The sequence below is a fragment of the Scyliorhinus torazame genome, chromosome 1 (genome assembly GCF_047496885.1).
Source record: "Scyliorhinus torazame isolate Kashiwa2021f chromosome 1, sScyTor2.1, whole genome shotgun sequence".
Classification (NCBI taxonomy): Eukaryota; Metazoa; Chordata; class Chondrichthyes; order Carcharhiniformes; family Scyliorhinidae; genus Scyliorhinus; species Scyliorhinus torazame.
In genome coordinates, this window is record NC_092707.1 from 211,693,994 (window position 1) to 211,707,423 (window position 13,430).

Sequence of the window (13,430 nt, forward strand, 5' to 3'; positions counted from 1 at the left end):
ACAAACTGCAGTGGAAGCAACTCACCTTAATGTTTGTGTGCGTGGCGGGTAAACACTCACATGAACTGCCTGGACCAAATGGTCTGATTCTTTACTCTGACCTCTTTGTAATTCTGTGAATACAAAGCTAGCAGAGACGGAGTACAGAACAGCAGCACAGTGGTTAGCACTGCTGCCTCACAGCACCAGGGACCCGGGTTCGATTCAAGCCTTGGGTGACTGTGTGGAGTTTGCACTTTCTCTCCATGCCTGCATGGGTGCTCCAGCTTCCTTCCACAGTCCAAAGACGTTCAGGTTAGGCGGATTGGCCATGAGAAATTGTCCTCCGTGTCCAAAGATGCGCAGGTTAGGTGGGGTTATGGGGATAGGGCGAGAGAGTGGGCCTAGGTAGGGTGTTCTTTCAGAGAGTCTGTGCAGACTTGATGGGCGGAGTGGCCTCCTTCTGCATGTTAGGGATTCTATGGTTGGGATTCTAGAAGGGATTGAACATGGACTCTAGATACAATTAACTGAGAAAAGTTTCCAAGACAAACTCCCAAAGCCACAAACTTGTAACAACACCAAAGTAAAGGCAGCAAGAGACAATGAACATAGTGGACTGGCGTCCTCTGTCTTACCTGTGATGCCTGGTGGGCCCGGGAGGCCTGGGTGGCCACGACCTTTCTCGCCCTGGTCGCCTTTCACCCCTCGTTTACCTTGATTTAAACAAAGCGCAGATTGGGATAGATTCCAGCATCGGTCACAAAACGTCAAACAGTGAACTATAAACAGTGAATGTTTGCTACATGACCAGTATTACGTTTTGTCATATTGCCTTTACCTTGAAAATAATAATTACGGTTCCCAATAAACTTTCAACAGTAAAGCTAATCAGAGAACTCAAGCCATGACTCCACACTTGGCCCTTTTGTAATCTGCTCCTCGCCATTCTTCCCCATCATTAAGTGACTCTGTCACAGACAGAGAACAAAAGTCCTTGTTCTGCCCTATTGTCCCTCAGCCACAGGCTAAGAATACTCCCCTCCCACTGCTGTGACTATGGGTCATTTTTCCATTTACCACATAAAACCACATACACAGAAGGCTGGATTCCCAGGTCCCTCAGCTGCGCATTCCTCAGTGGAGCGCCCTCGCTGGCTGCGGGATTCTTTCCACACATCACTTCTACTCATTTTGTCCATTATTTTCAATCTGTGCCTCTAGTTCATTAAGTTCTCCAGAGTGGAAACAGTTTCTCACTATTTACCCTGTCTAAACCCCTCAGGATCTTGGATATCTAGTCACCTCTCAGTCTTCTTTTCTCCAAGGACAACAGTCCCAACCTCTCCAATCCACCCTCACAGTTACAGTTCTTTATCCCTGGATGACACCAGTTATCCTGTGACCTCTCTCATTGAGTCGACCAATTCAATATTGTATAGAGTTAGTTTTGTGAAGTAGGCCCACACTCTCTGGAAACCAGTTTGAGATGAGCCCAGACTCACGTTCGGACCCCTGCAGCTACATGATAACCCCATTAGTGTGAGCTGATCTGAACTGTGAGGGCCTATGACTAGTGTCCTGCACAAACTGAACTGCAATTACTTGAACCTTAACAATCAAGATGTTCAAAATGCATATCTATCGGTTTATCATTTGTGAGCAGGATATTCAAATTCAATCCCCTGGCAGTGATAGTTTACACAATGCTTTAAAACTCTGTTTCAGTGCTGGGCTCTCTCTACTGGCTAACAGCGGTTTGACACCTTACCTTTTGGTCCAGTATTTCCAACCTGGCCATGAACACCTTGCAGACCAGGTAGGCCACGAGGTCCAGGAATGCCGTGGTCTCCATGTTCACCAGGAGCTCCTGGCATTCCAGGTGGTCCGGGGGGTCCAGTCATCCCAGCTCCGCCCAATACTGCTCGCTTGGCACTGACTGCTACTGCTGCTAACTGCTCTGTAAAACATACAAAGAAAAGGATTCAGTATGAATACGGCACAGTGGTTAGCACTGCTGCCTCACAGCACCAGGGACCCGGTTCAATTCCGGCTTTGGGTGACTATGTGGAGTTTGCATGTTTCCCCTGCGGGTTTCCTCTGGGTGCTCCGGTTTCCTCCCACAATCCAAAGATGTGAAGGTTAGGTGGGGTGACAGGCATAGGGTGGATCAGTGGGCCTAGGTAGGATGTTCTTCTGGAGGGTCGATGCAGACCCGATGGGTCGAGTGGCCTCTTTCTGCACTGTAGGAATTCTATGGCTCTGTGAACTACTCAGATAGCCCATAATATAGCAAGGGTTCAGCGAGCTGAGTGATTTCAGCCATGCAAATTTGGAAAAGGGAAATTTAGTAAACATTAGGGGCAGTAACACACCAAGCAGTAATACTCAGTGGCACACAGTCTGTGACTGTCATGGGAGTATCCCTTTAAGAAATGTTTTGTCTTATCAAATGGCTTCAGTGATGTCATTGTGTGGGTGGAGCTGGGCTGTGGCTCTGAGTTTTACTTTCGTTTTTGAGCTGGGAGCTGTTGTGTGGTTCTGAGTTTTTCTGTTTTCGTCTTCACATTTGGCTGCTGTATTCAGACAGAGCAGTCCTGTCCTGTCGCTCTCGCGCTGCATTTTAAATGCTGTCTCCAGATGACTTGTTAACTTGAAAAGAAATAACTGCTTTCTGGAAGGAATTCACACCTGATGTTTTGAAAAGGAAACAAGTGTTTACCAGGTTTGGAGTGCTGTGTCCTGGGTCACACCTTTGAAAAGGGGTTTCTGGGATCTTGTTACTAAATTGGGTAGCTTAAAGGGGGAAATTTATTAAGGGTTTTATATATATATATATATAGTACTGTAGCTGTGTGGGGTATTTATGTTTGTAGTTGATAAAAATGCTGACTGTGTGTGTTTATAAAAATGTTAACTAAATTTGTAGAATAAACATTGTTTTTTTGATTAAAGGTGCTTAAGGCCTCTGTTGAATAATACCTGAAAGGCAGGCAACCGTGCTCATCGTAACCAAAATCTATAAACAGTTGTAGGTCAGGTGAACTCCATGATATACTTTGGAGTTTTCTAAACCCTGGCCCATAACAACGACTGAGTGTCAAAGTATCAGCGCTGGCTATGACCTGAAACTGTTGAATTCAGTGTTGAGCCTGGAAAGCTGTAACATTTTTTAAAATAATAATCTTTATTGTCACAAGTAGGCTTACATTAACACTGCAATGAAGTTACTGTGAAAATCCCCTAGTCGCCACATTCCAGCGCCTGTTTGGGTACACAGAGGGAGAATTCAGAATGTCCAATTCACCTAACAGTATGTTTTTCAGGACTTGGGGGAGGAAACCGGAGAACCCGGAGGAAACCCACGCAGGCGCGAGGGAGAACGTGCAGACTCCACACAGACAGTGATCCAAGCCGGGAATCGAACCTGGGACCCTGGCGCTGTGAAGCAACAATGTTCCCCACTGTGCTACCGTGCCGCCCACATGCCCTGTTGAAAGATGAGCTGCTGGTCCTCAGGTTTACAATGAGCTTTGTTGGAGACATCTCGGAAGCTGAGTGGTCAGTTTGAATGGAGAATTAAAGTAACAGGCAGCTGGAAACTAGAGCCACGCTTGCAAACTGCTAAGGTGCTCCGAAAAGTGATAACCCAATCTGCATCTGGTTTTCCCGATATAGATAAGGCTGCATTGTGTACAGTGAATACACAAAGCTGTATACCAAATTAAAAGTTGGACAAACACAGGCAGTCCTCGACTTTGCGATGTTCAAGTTACGACGAACGGCACTTACAACATTTATAAACTGATACCCCTTTCAACTTTACAACATCGGTTTTGACTTTACGACGTCAGGCCAGCACACTCACCATTGAGCCTGTACCGCCCACCTGTATGACTGACTGCACAGGTCGACCCATCCTCATTAGGTTAGAAACAAATGTTTTATTCTGTTTGAAATGTTTGGCACAGCTGCTGTGTTTTAAATGTATTTAAAATGTTCTGTGTCTCACAGAAGTTCAAGGTTAAACAGGCAACTGGCAATGATCAACGGCTTTGTTGTATCTACCACGTTAATCGAGGGACTTGTGCTAAGGCTTGCTGGTATCAACAGTCACCCTCGGGATTTGACAAGACGAGAGTTGAGAGCATTTAACATCACTGGGTGTCACATGAGGGATTCCCAGCCTTGGCTCAGGAACCAATCCCCCATTTGTACCATTGCTCCAACGAGAACATTGATTCTGACTTCCAACATTTCTACTTATAATGTGGCTTTCAGGAATCAACTGTGTCGTAGGTCCGTGGACTGCCTGTAAATCGCCCTTTCACTTGGAAGGAATGTTTGGGGCTTTGGATGGTGTGAAGAGAGGAAGACAAAGGGAATCCTGCATGGAAAAGTGATTGAGAAGTGGACACCACTGTCTCAAGGAAGGAACAGTCCCTGAAAGGGGAGGGAAAATGTTTTTGTTGGTGGCATCACGCCGGAGGTGTGGGAAATTATGAAGGATGATCTGTTGAACACAAAAGCTGGTGGGGTGGAAAATGAGGTTAAGGGGGCTGATCGTGTTTCTGGCAGGGTGAGGAAGGGGTGAGAGCAAAGGTTACGGGAAATGGGGTGAACATGTTCGCGGGTTCTGTCAAATCAGGGGCATGGGGGAGGGGCTGTGTGAGAGGTAATGATTGTATGTGAGTGGGCGGAATATGTGGGGGTGGACAGAGTGTGGGGGTTTGTGAGGGGGGTGCAGGGGTATGTGACGTGGGGTGTAGGGGTATGTGAGAGTGCTGGGCAGCACAGGTATGTGAGGGGTTGTGGGGGTATGTGAGGAAATGCGCAGCGGGAGTATTTGAGGGTGGTGTGGAGGTATATGAGGGTGGGGGTATGTGAGGGTATGACAGTATGTGGGTGAGTGTGGGGATATGTGAAGGGGGTGTGGGGGTATGCGAAGGGGTGTAGGGGTGTGTGGGGGGATGGGAGGTATATGAGGGGGGTATGTGAGGAGAAGCAGGGCTATGTGAGGGGTGGGCAGTGGGGAGAAAGGAAGACATGCTGGGTGTGCAGTGTGGAAAACTGCATCATCAAATAATGTAGGGATTCTATGAAGAAAGAGAAACTTGGAGAATGGAATCAGGTCCTTAGAGAGCGCAAGGTATTTGTATTTGTAGGAGTCCAGGGGTTTATAGTGGATATTTGTGGATAGCCCAGAAATGGAGACAGAGGTCGAGAAGGGGAAGAGTTGGTGAAGGTGAGAGATAGGTGAAATTGGAAGCAAAATTGATGGAATTTTCCAGTGCATGATGAGGTATTTAGATTTGTCAAATCCTGACTGTGCAGAACAAAGAACAAAGAAAAGTACAGCACAGGAACAGGCCCTTCGGCCCTCCAAGCCCGTGCCGACCATGCTGCCCGACTAAACTACAATCTTCTACACTTCCTGGGTCTGTATCCCTCTATTCCCATCCTATTCATGTATTTGTCAAGATGCCCCTTAAATGTCACTATCGCCCCTGCTTCCACCACCTCCTGCCTGGTGGGCTATTCAGCCCATCGAGTCTGAAAGAGCATCCTACCTAGGCCCACGCCCCCACCCTATCCCTATAATCCCATCTAATCTGAACATTTTTGGACTGTGGGAGGAAACCGGAGCACCCGGAGGAAACCCACACAGACACAGGGAGAATGTACAAACTCCACAAAGACAGTGACCCGAGGCCGGAATTGAACCCGGGACCTGGAGCTGTGAGGCAGCAGTGCTAACCACTTTGGCACCGAGTCTCCCATTAAGAGCAGGAAGAGAGACTGATACAGCCATCAACATCCCAGATAATGGGACCCGTGTAGGACTAGAAAAGGGAAATGTTCCACATATCCCAGGACTAGACAGGCAAAGCTAGAAGCCAAACAGGTACCCAGAGTAGGTGAGTGTAGAAATTGTTCAATGTGAAAACAAGTTCAGTCAGTTGGTGGTGGGTGGGATGAAGCAGAGAGCTCCCAGACCTTCCTGGTAAGGCTGGAGGGTAGAGAGATTGGCCATCCATGGTGAAGAAGCGATGGTTATGGACAAGAAACGGGTAACCTTTAAAGTTGAAGGTTCTTGACTTCCAAAAGGCCTTTGATAAGGTGCCTCACGGGAGACTGCTGAGTAAAATAAGGGCCCATGGTATTTGAGGTAAGGTACTAACATGGATTGACGATTGGCTGTCAGGCAGAAGGCAGAGAGTTGGGATAAAAGGTTCTTTCCGAATGCAACCGGTGACGAGTGGTGTCCCGCAGGGTTCAGTGTTGGGGCCACAGCTGTTCTCTTTATATATTAACGATCTAGATGACGGGACTGGGGGCATTCTGGCTAAGTTTGCCGATGATACAAAGATAGGTGGAGGGGCAGGTAGTATTGAGGAGGTGGGGAGGCTGCAGAAAGATTTAGACAGTTTAGGAGAGTGGTCCAAGAAATGGCTGATGAAATTCAACGTGGGCAAGTGCGAGGTCTTGCACTTTGGAAAAAAGAATAGAGGCGTGGACTATTTTCTAAACGGTGACAAAATTCATAATGCTGAAGTGCAAAGGGACTTGGAAGTCCTAGTCCAGGATTCTCTAAAGGTAAACTTGCAGGTTGAGTCCGTAATTAAGAAAGCAAATGAAATGTTGTCATTCATCTCAAGAGGCTTGGAATATAAAAGCAGGGATGTACTTCTGAAGCTTTATAAAGCATTAGTTAGGCCCCATTTAGAATACTGTGAGCAATTTTGGGCCCCACACCTCAGGAAGGACATACTGGCACTGGAGCGGGTCCAGCGGAGATTCACACGGATGATCCCAGGAATGGTAGGCCTAACATACGATGAACGTCTGAGGATCCTGGGATTATATTCATTGGAGTTTAGGAGGTTGAGGGGAGATCTAATAGAAACTTACAAGATAATGAATGGCTTAGATAGGGTGGATGTAGGGAAGTTGTTTCCATTAGCAGGGGAGACTAGGACCCGGGGGCACAGCCTTAGAATAAAAGGGAGTCACTTTAGAACAGAGATGAGGAGAAATTTCTTCAGCCAGAGAGTGGTGGGTCTGTGGAATTCATTGCCACAGAGGACGGTGGAGGCCGGGACGTTGAGTGTCTTTAAGACAGAAGTTGATAAATTCTTGATTTCTCGAGGAATTAAGGGCTATGAAGAGAGAGCGGGTAAATGGAGTTGAAATCAGCCATGATTGAATGGTGGAGTGGACTCGATGGGCCGAATGGCCTTACTTCCGCTCCCATGTCTTATGGTCTTATGAAGAGGGTGGAGGAGGAATTATGAATGTAAGTAGAACGGGAATAGACAAGAGGAGAAGAAATAACGTTGAGATAGAAATAAAGTTGAGTTAGGGAGGGGTAGGAACAGGCTGAAATAATGTGTCTACCAGGTCAGTGCTGTTTGTAGATTTTTGGAAGGAGGTAGAAGGGGTTGTGCGTGGTTGGGGGATTATGAGAATTAAAGGCTGTGAAGGGAAGATCTACAGAGGAGACGAGCTCAGTGACAGTCCTGGAGATAACAACAAAGAACAAAGAAATGTACAGCACAGGAACAGGCCCTTCGGCCCTCCAAGCCCGTGCCGACCATGCTGCCCGACTCAACTACAATCTTCTACACTTCCTGGGTCCGTATCCCTCTATTCCCATCCTATTCATGTAGTTGTCAAGATGCCCCTTAAATGTCACTATCGTCCCTGCTTCCACCACCTCCTCCGGTAGCGAGTTCCAGGCACCCACTACCCTCTGCGTAAAAATCTTGCCTCGTACATCTACTCTAAACCTTGCCCCTCTCACCTTAAACCTATGCCCCCTAGTAATTGACCCCTCTACCCCGGGGAAAAGCCTCTTACTATCCACTCTGTCTATGCCCCTCATAATTTTGTAGACCTCTATCAGGTCGCCCCTCAACCTCCTTCGTTCCAGTGAGAACAAACCGAGTTTATTCAACCGCTCCTCATAGCTAATGCCCTCCATACCAGGCAACATTCTGGTAAATCTCTTCTGCACCCTCTCTAAAGCCTCCACATCCTTCTGGTAGTGTGGCGACCAGAATTGAACACTATACTCCAAGTGTGGCCTAACTAAGGTTCTATACAGCTGCAACATGACTTGCCAATTCTTATACTCAATGCTCTGACCAATGAAGGCAAGCATGCCGTATGCCTTCTTGACTACCTTCTCCACCTGAGTTGCCCCTTTCAGTGACCTGTGGACCTGTACTCCTAGATCTCTTTGACTTTCAAAACTCTTGAGGGTTCTACCATTCACTGTATATTCCCGACCTGCATTAGACCTTCCAAAATGCATTACCTCACATTTGTCTGGATTAAACTCCATCTGCCATCTCTCCGCCCAAGTCTCCAAACAATCTAAACCCTGCTGTATCCTCTGGCAGTCCTCATCGCTATCCGCAATTCCACCAACCTTTGTGTCGTCTGCAAACTTACTAATCAGACCAGTTACATTTTCCTCCAAATCATTTATATATACTACAAACAGCAAAGGTCCCAGCACTGATCCCTGTGGAACACCACTGGTCACAGCCCTCCAATTAGAAAAGCATCCTTCCATTGCTACTCATTTGCTTCCAAATGGGAGTAGATCCTGTCTCGAAGAATTCTCTCCAGTAATTTCCCTACCACTGAAGTAAGGCTCACCGGCCTGTAGTTCCCTGGATTATCCTTGCTACCCTTCTTAAACAGAGGAACAACATTGGCTATTCTCCAGTCCTCCGGGACATCACCTGAAGACAGTGAGGATCCAAAGATTTCTGTCAAGGCCTCAGCAATTTCCTCTCCAGCCTCCTTCAGTATTCTGGGGTAGATCCCATCAGGCACTGGGGACTTATCTACCTTAATATTTTTTAAGACACCCAACACCTCGTCTTTTTGGATCTCAATGTGACCCAGGCTATCTATACACCCTTCTCCAGACTCAACATCTACCAATTTCTTCTCTTTGGTGAATACTGATGCAAAGTATTCATTTAGTACCTTGCCCATTTCCTCTGGCTCCACACATAGATTCCCTTGCCTATCCTTCAGTGGGCCAACCCTTTCCCTGGCTACCCTTTGCTTTTTATGTACGTGTAAAAAGCCTTGGGATTTTCCCAAGATGACGGCTTGCTGTTTAATGAGGGGGTGGGATCATGGTCTAGGGCTGGGAGGATGTGTCAGAGAGTTGATGTTCGGACTCTGCTGGGTAGAGGCTGGTAGGCCAGACAAGAAGAGCAGAAGTTTTGATGACAATGTTAGAGTTGGACGTGAGAGAACTGAGTGCTGAAAATTCTGAAGGAGACAGGTTAGAGTGAGTAAGGGAATCAGATAAATTGATGTCGCCCATGACACATAGCTGGTTCTCAATTAAAAGGATTGAGAGAGGGTAAGAGAGCAGAGGGAGAACATGGGGTGGCAGGAGAATTCTGGGGATGGGTAACAGGGCCTGCTGTGTGAGTGGAGAACGCATGGCAACGGAAGCGAGCGCAAAGGCGGAGCCAATGACAGCACCTAGTGCTGTGTCGAGCTCGAAACGCAATGAGATGTGGCCCTTGCTGAGCACAACAACAAGATATATTTATATAGCATCTTTAACGTACAGTAATAAAATGTCCCAAGGGGCTTCACAGGAGCATTATCAAACAAGGTAGGTCATTGAGCCAGATAAGGCGACATTAGGTAACCTGATGAAAAGCCTGATCAAAGAGGTGGATTTTAAGAAGTTACTTAAAGAAAGAAAGCGTGATAGAGGTGGAGAGATGTCGGGAGGGAATTCCAGATCTCAGGGCTGAGCAAACTGAAGGTAGGACCAGCAGTGGTGGAGTGATTATGATCAGGAATGCACAAGAGGCTGAATTAGATATCTCTGAGGGTTGTGGGGGTGGAGGAGATCAGAGATAGGGAGGGGCGAGGCCATGGAGGGATTTCAACAATTTGTCCTGGTCCATCATTGACGCTACAACCAAGAAAGCACAACAGCGCCTATACTTCCTCAGGAAACTAAGGAAATTCGGCATGTCCACATTGACTTGTAATAATTTTTACAGATGCACCATAGAAAGAACCCTATCTGGCAACTGCTCAGCCCAAGACCGTAAGAAACTACAGAGAGTCGTGAACACAGCCCAGTCCATCAGATGAACCCACCTCCCATCCATTGACTCTGTCTACACCTCCTTTGGGAAAGCGGGCAGCATAATCAGAGCCTTCTCCCACCCGGCTTACTCATTCTTCCAACTTCTTCCATCGGGCAAGGGATACAAAAGTCTGAGAACATGCACAAACAGATTCAATAACAGCTTCTTCCCCGCTGTTACCAGACTCCGAAATGGACTGATCTGATCTCTTCACACATCATCTCTACTGAGTAGCACTACACTCCATTTGCTTCACCCAATGTCTACGTCTATGTTTTTACTTTGGATATTTATCGTATATCCTATGTTTTCTCATGTATGGAATGTCTGCCTGGACTGTACGTAGAACTATACTTTTCACTGCACCTCGGTACACGTGACAATAAATCTAATTTGAAAAGAAAGGATGGGAATTTTATAAGCTTAACTGTGAGCCAGTGTAGGTCAGCGAGCACAGGGTGATAGGGAATGAGACTGATTGGGAATCAAGACACAGGGAGTAGAGTCTTGGATGATCTCCAGTTTTCAGAGGATAGAATGTGGAAAGCAGCCAGGAGTGTGTTAGAACGGTCAAGTCTGGAGATAATAATGGAATGGATGAGGGTTTCAGCAGCTGATTGGCCGAGACAGGGACAAAGGCAGGCAACGTTACAGAGGGTCAGTGATGGCTCCAATATGAGGTTGGAAGCTCAGCAAGAAGTCTAATGTGGTTTAGTCTCAGACTGTTGCCCAGGAAGAGGGATGGAGACTTCCCAATATTTAATTGGAAGACATTTGGGCAGCACGGTAGCACAGTTGTTAGCACTGTTGCTCCACAGCTCCAGTGTCCCAGGTTCGATTGCCGGCTTGGGTCACTGTCTGTGCGGAGTCTGCATGTTCTCCCTGTGCCTGTGTGGGTTTCCTCCGGGTGCTCCGGTTTCCTCCCACAACTCCCGAAAGAAGTGCTTGTTAGGTGAATTGGACAATCTGAATTCACCCTCTGTGTACCCGAACAGGTGCCGGAATGTGGCGACTAGGGGCTTTTCACAGTAACTTCATTGCAGTGTTAATGTAAGCCTACTTGTGACACTAATAAATTTATTATTATTATTTGTCCTCATCCATAGTCCCAGATGACCATAGGCTGCTTTCCCCTGACTGGAGAGCTGACTGGTGGTGATTTAACCTGAGGATCAGGTTGAGGAGGTGGAGCCTTTGTGAATAACCAGTCCAGGATGTCAGATAAGCAGTGTAACTGTCAAGGGAGATGGTGGTGAGGTGGAGCTGGGCACAAATTCACACTATAGTTTTGGACGATGTCACCAAGGGGCAGTATGCAGTTCGAGAAAAGAATAGATCCTTCGGGAATAACAGAGGTAGCAGTGCCAGGTGGGAAGAAAAGCCAGTGAAAGTGATTCTCTGGCTATGATTAGACAGATAAGAATGGACACAGGTGTGAGCATTCCCACCCAGCTGGACAGCACTGGAGAGGTGATGGAGGAGGAAGGTGAGGCCTTCGTGTTAAAGGCTGCAGGCAGCTCGAGAAAGTTTACCTTTCTCACTGTCACACAGGATGTTGTTTGTGACTTTGATAAGAGCCATTTCTGTACTGAGGCTGGAGCAGGAACCTGATTGGACGGACTCAAAAGGGATTCTCTCAGCCCACGCCGGGCCGGAGAATCGCTGGGCCGGGAGCGAATCGCGCGACGCCGCTCTGACGCTGGTCCGCCGATTCTCCGGTGAGCAGAGACACGCCGCCATTGGTGCCGGTCGGGGGCCGCTCTATGCGCCCCCCCCCCAGCGATTCTCCGCCCAGGATGGGCCGAGTGGCCGCCCAGAAAAGCCCGAGTCCCGCCGGCGCCGTTCACATCTGGTCTTCCCCGGCGGGACCTCGGCATCGGGGGTGGGTCCCCCACCGTGGCCTGGCCCACGATCGGGCATACCGATCGGTGGGCGGCCTCTCATGGTGGGGGCCTCTTTTGCTCCACGCCGGCCATGTTGTGTCGGGGCCGGCGCGGAGAAGGGAGCTACCGCGCATGCGCACATTCGCGCCAGTCGCAGTGTGCATGTACAGACCCGCGCCGCCCATTTGAGGCCGGTATCGGCAGCTGGAGCGGCGTGGGTCGCTCCAGTGCCGTGCTGGGCCCTTATAGGTCAGAGGATCGCTACACATAGCGGTCCGATGACGCTGTCGTTAAACTCTCCAGTTTTTACAACGTCGTCAACACTCTGCCTTCAGATGGGAGAATCCCGCCCTGGGTTCTGGGATTTGGGAGATGCTTAAAGGCTTTGGGGAGGAAAGGGAGGTTGGAAATGGGGCGGTAGTTTAAAAGGTCAGTGGGGCCAAGAGTTGTTTCTTTGGAGGAGAGGGTCGATTTGGAAGACAGTGGGGCAATATCTGAAGAGAGACAGCCGTTCACAATATCAGTTAACATAGGCACCAGGAGGGGAAGTTTGGATGATCAGCAGTTTAATGATAATAGGGTCAAGGCAGCAGAAGGTGGATCTCATGGACAGGATGAACTCAGAGAGGACAAGACAGGGGATGGGAGAGAAAGTCTGGAAAGATGGGAGTTCAGGGGAACTTTAGGGGAGGTTTGGTCTACTGGGCCTAGTGGTAGGGGCACAGCGACAGCTGATAACAATATGTTGGGCTTAACAACAAAGCTCCTCACACTTGTTGGAGATGAGGGTGACTAGTACAGGAGAGAGGGTTTAAGGAAATAGTTTGCAGGAGGGAAAAGGAACCAGAGGTTATCTTTGCATTCCAGAACGAGGCACTAATAGTCAGCAGTTCCAGCAGAGAAAAGCAGGATGCAATAGTGTTAGAATTGATCTAGCCAGACCTGACACTGGATTGCTGACCCAGTTGTCTGAAAACAAGTCCAATTCAGTGTCCATCCCCATAATGCAGGAGGGATTAGGTCCAGGCTTGGGGAACAGCCAGAGTGTGAGTGAGGGTCTGGGCCAAAGCATGAGGTGAGGGCGTGGGCCAAACAATTGGTGCCTGCGGAAACGAGGCAGCAAAATCAAAAGAAGTTTGAATTGCGACACTGACACACACACACACACACAGGCACACAGAGAGACACAGACACACTGACAGAGACACGCATTGACAAAGAGACACAGACAGAGAGACGGACAGAGACACACACACTGACAGAGAGACACACACACAGACAGAGAGACACACTGACAGAAACACACTGACGGTGACACACACACTGACAGAGAGACACACTGACGGTGACACACTGGTGGTGACACACACACTGACAGAGAGACACACTGACAGAGACACACTGACAGAGACACACTGACAGAGAC

The 13,430-nt window shown here is 48.2% G+C and overlaps 1 protein-coding gene across 2 annotated transcripts in view; it reads right to left on the bottom strand.

Annotated features, from left to right (window-relative positions):
- col9a2 (procollagen, type IX, alpha 2) overlaps window positions 1-13,430 on the bottom strand; it is a 255,307-nt gene that overhangs the window by 10,179 nt on the left and 231,698 nt on the right. For both annotated transcript variants that reach the window (XM_072502259.1, XM_072502256.1), the window contains 2 exons: window positions 1,751-1,939; window positions 618-695 (listed from right to left, as the gene is read on the bottom strand). In XM_072502259.1, coding sequence (XP_072358360.1) covers window positions 618-695; window positions 1,751-1,939 — 267 coding nt within the window. The remainder of the gene's footprint in view (window positions 1-617; window positions 696-1,750; window positions 1,940-13,430) is intronic.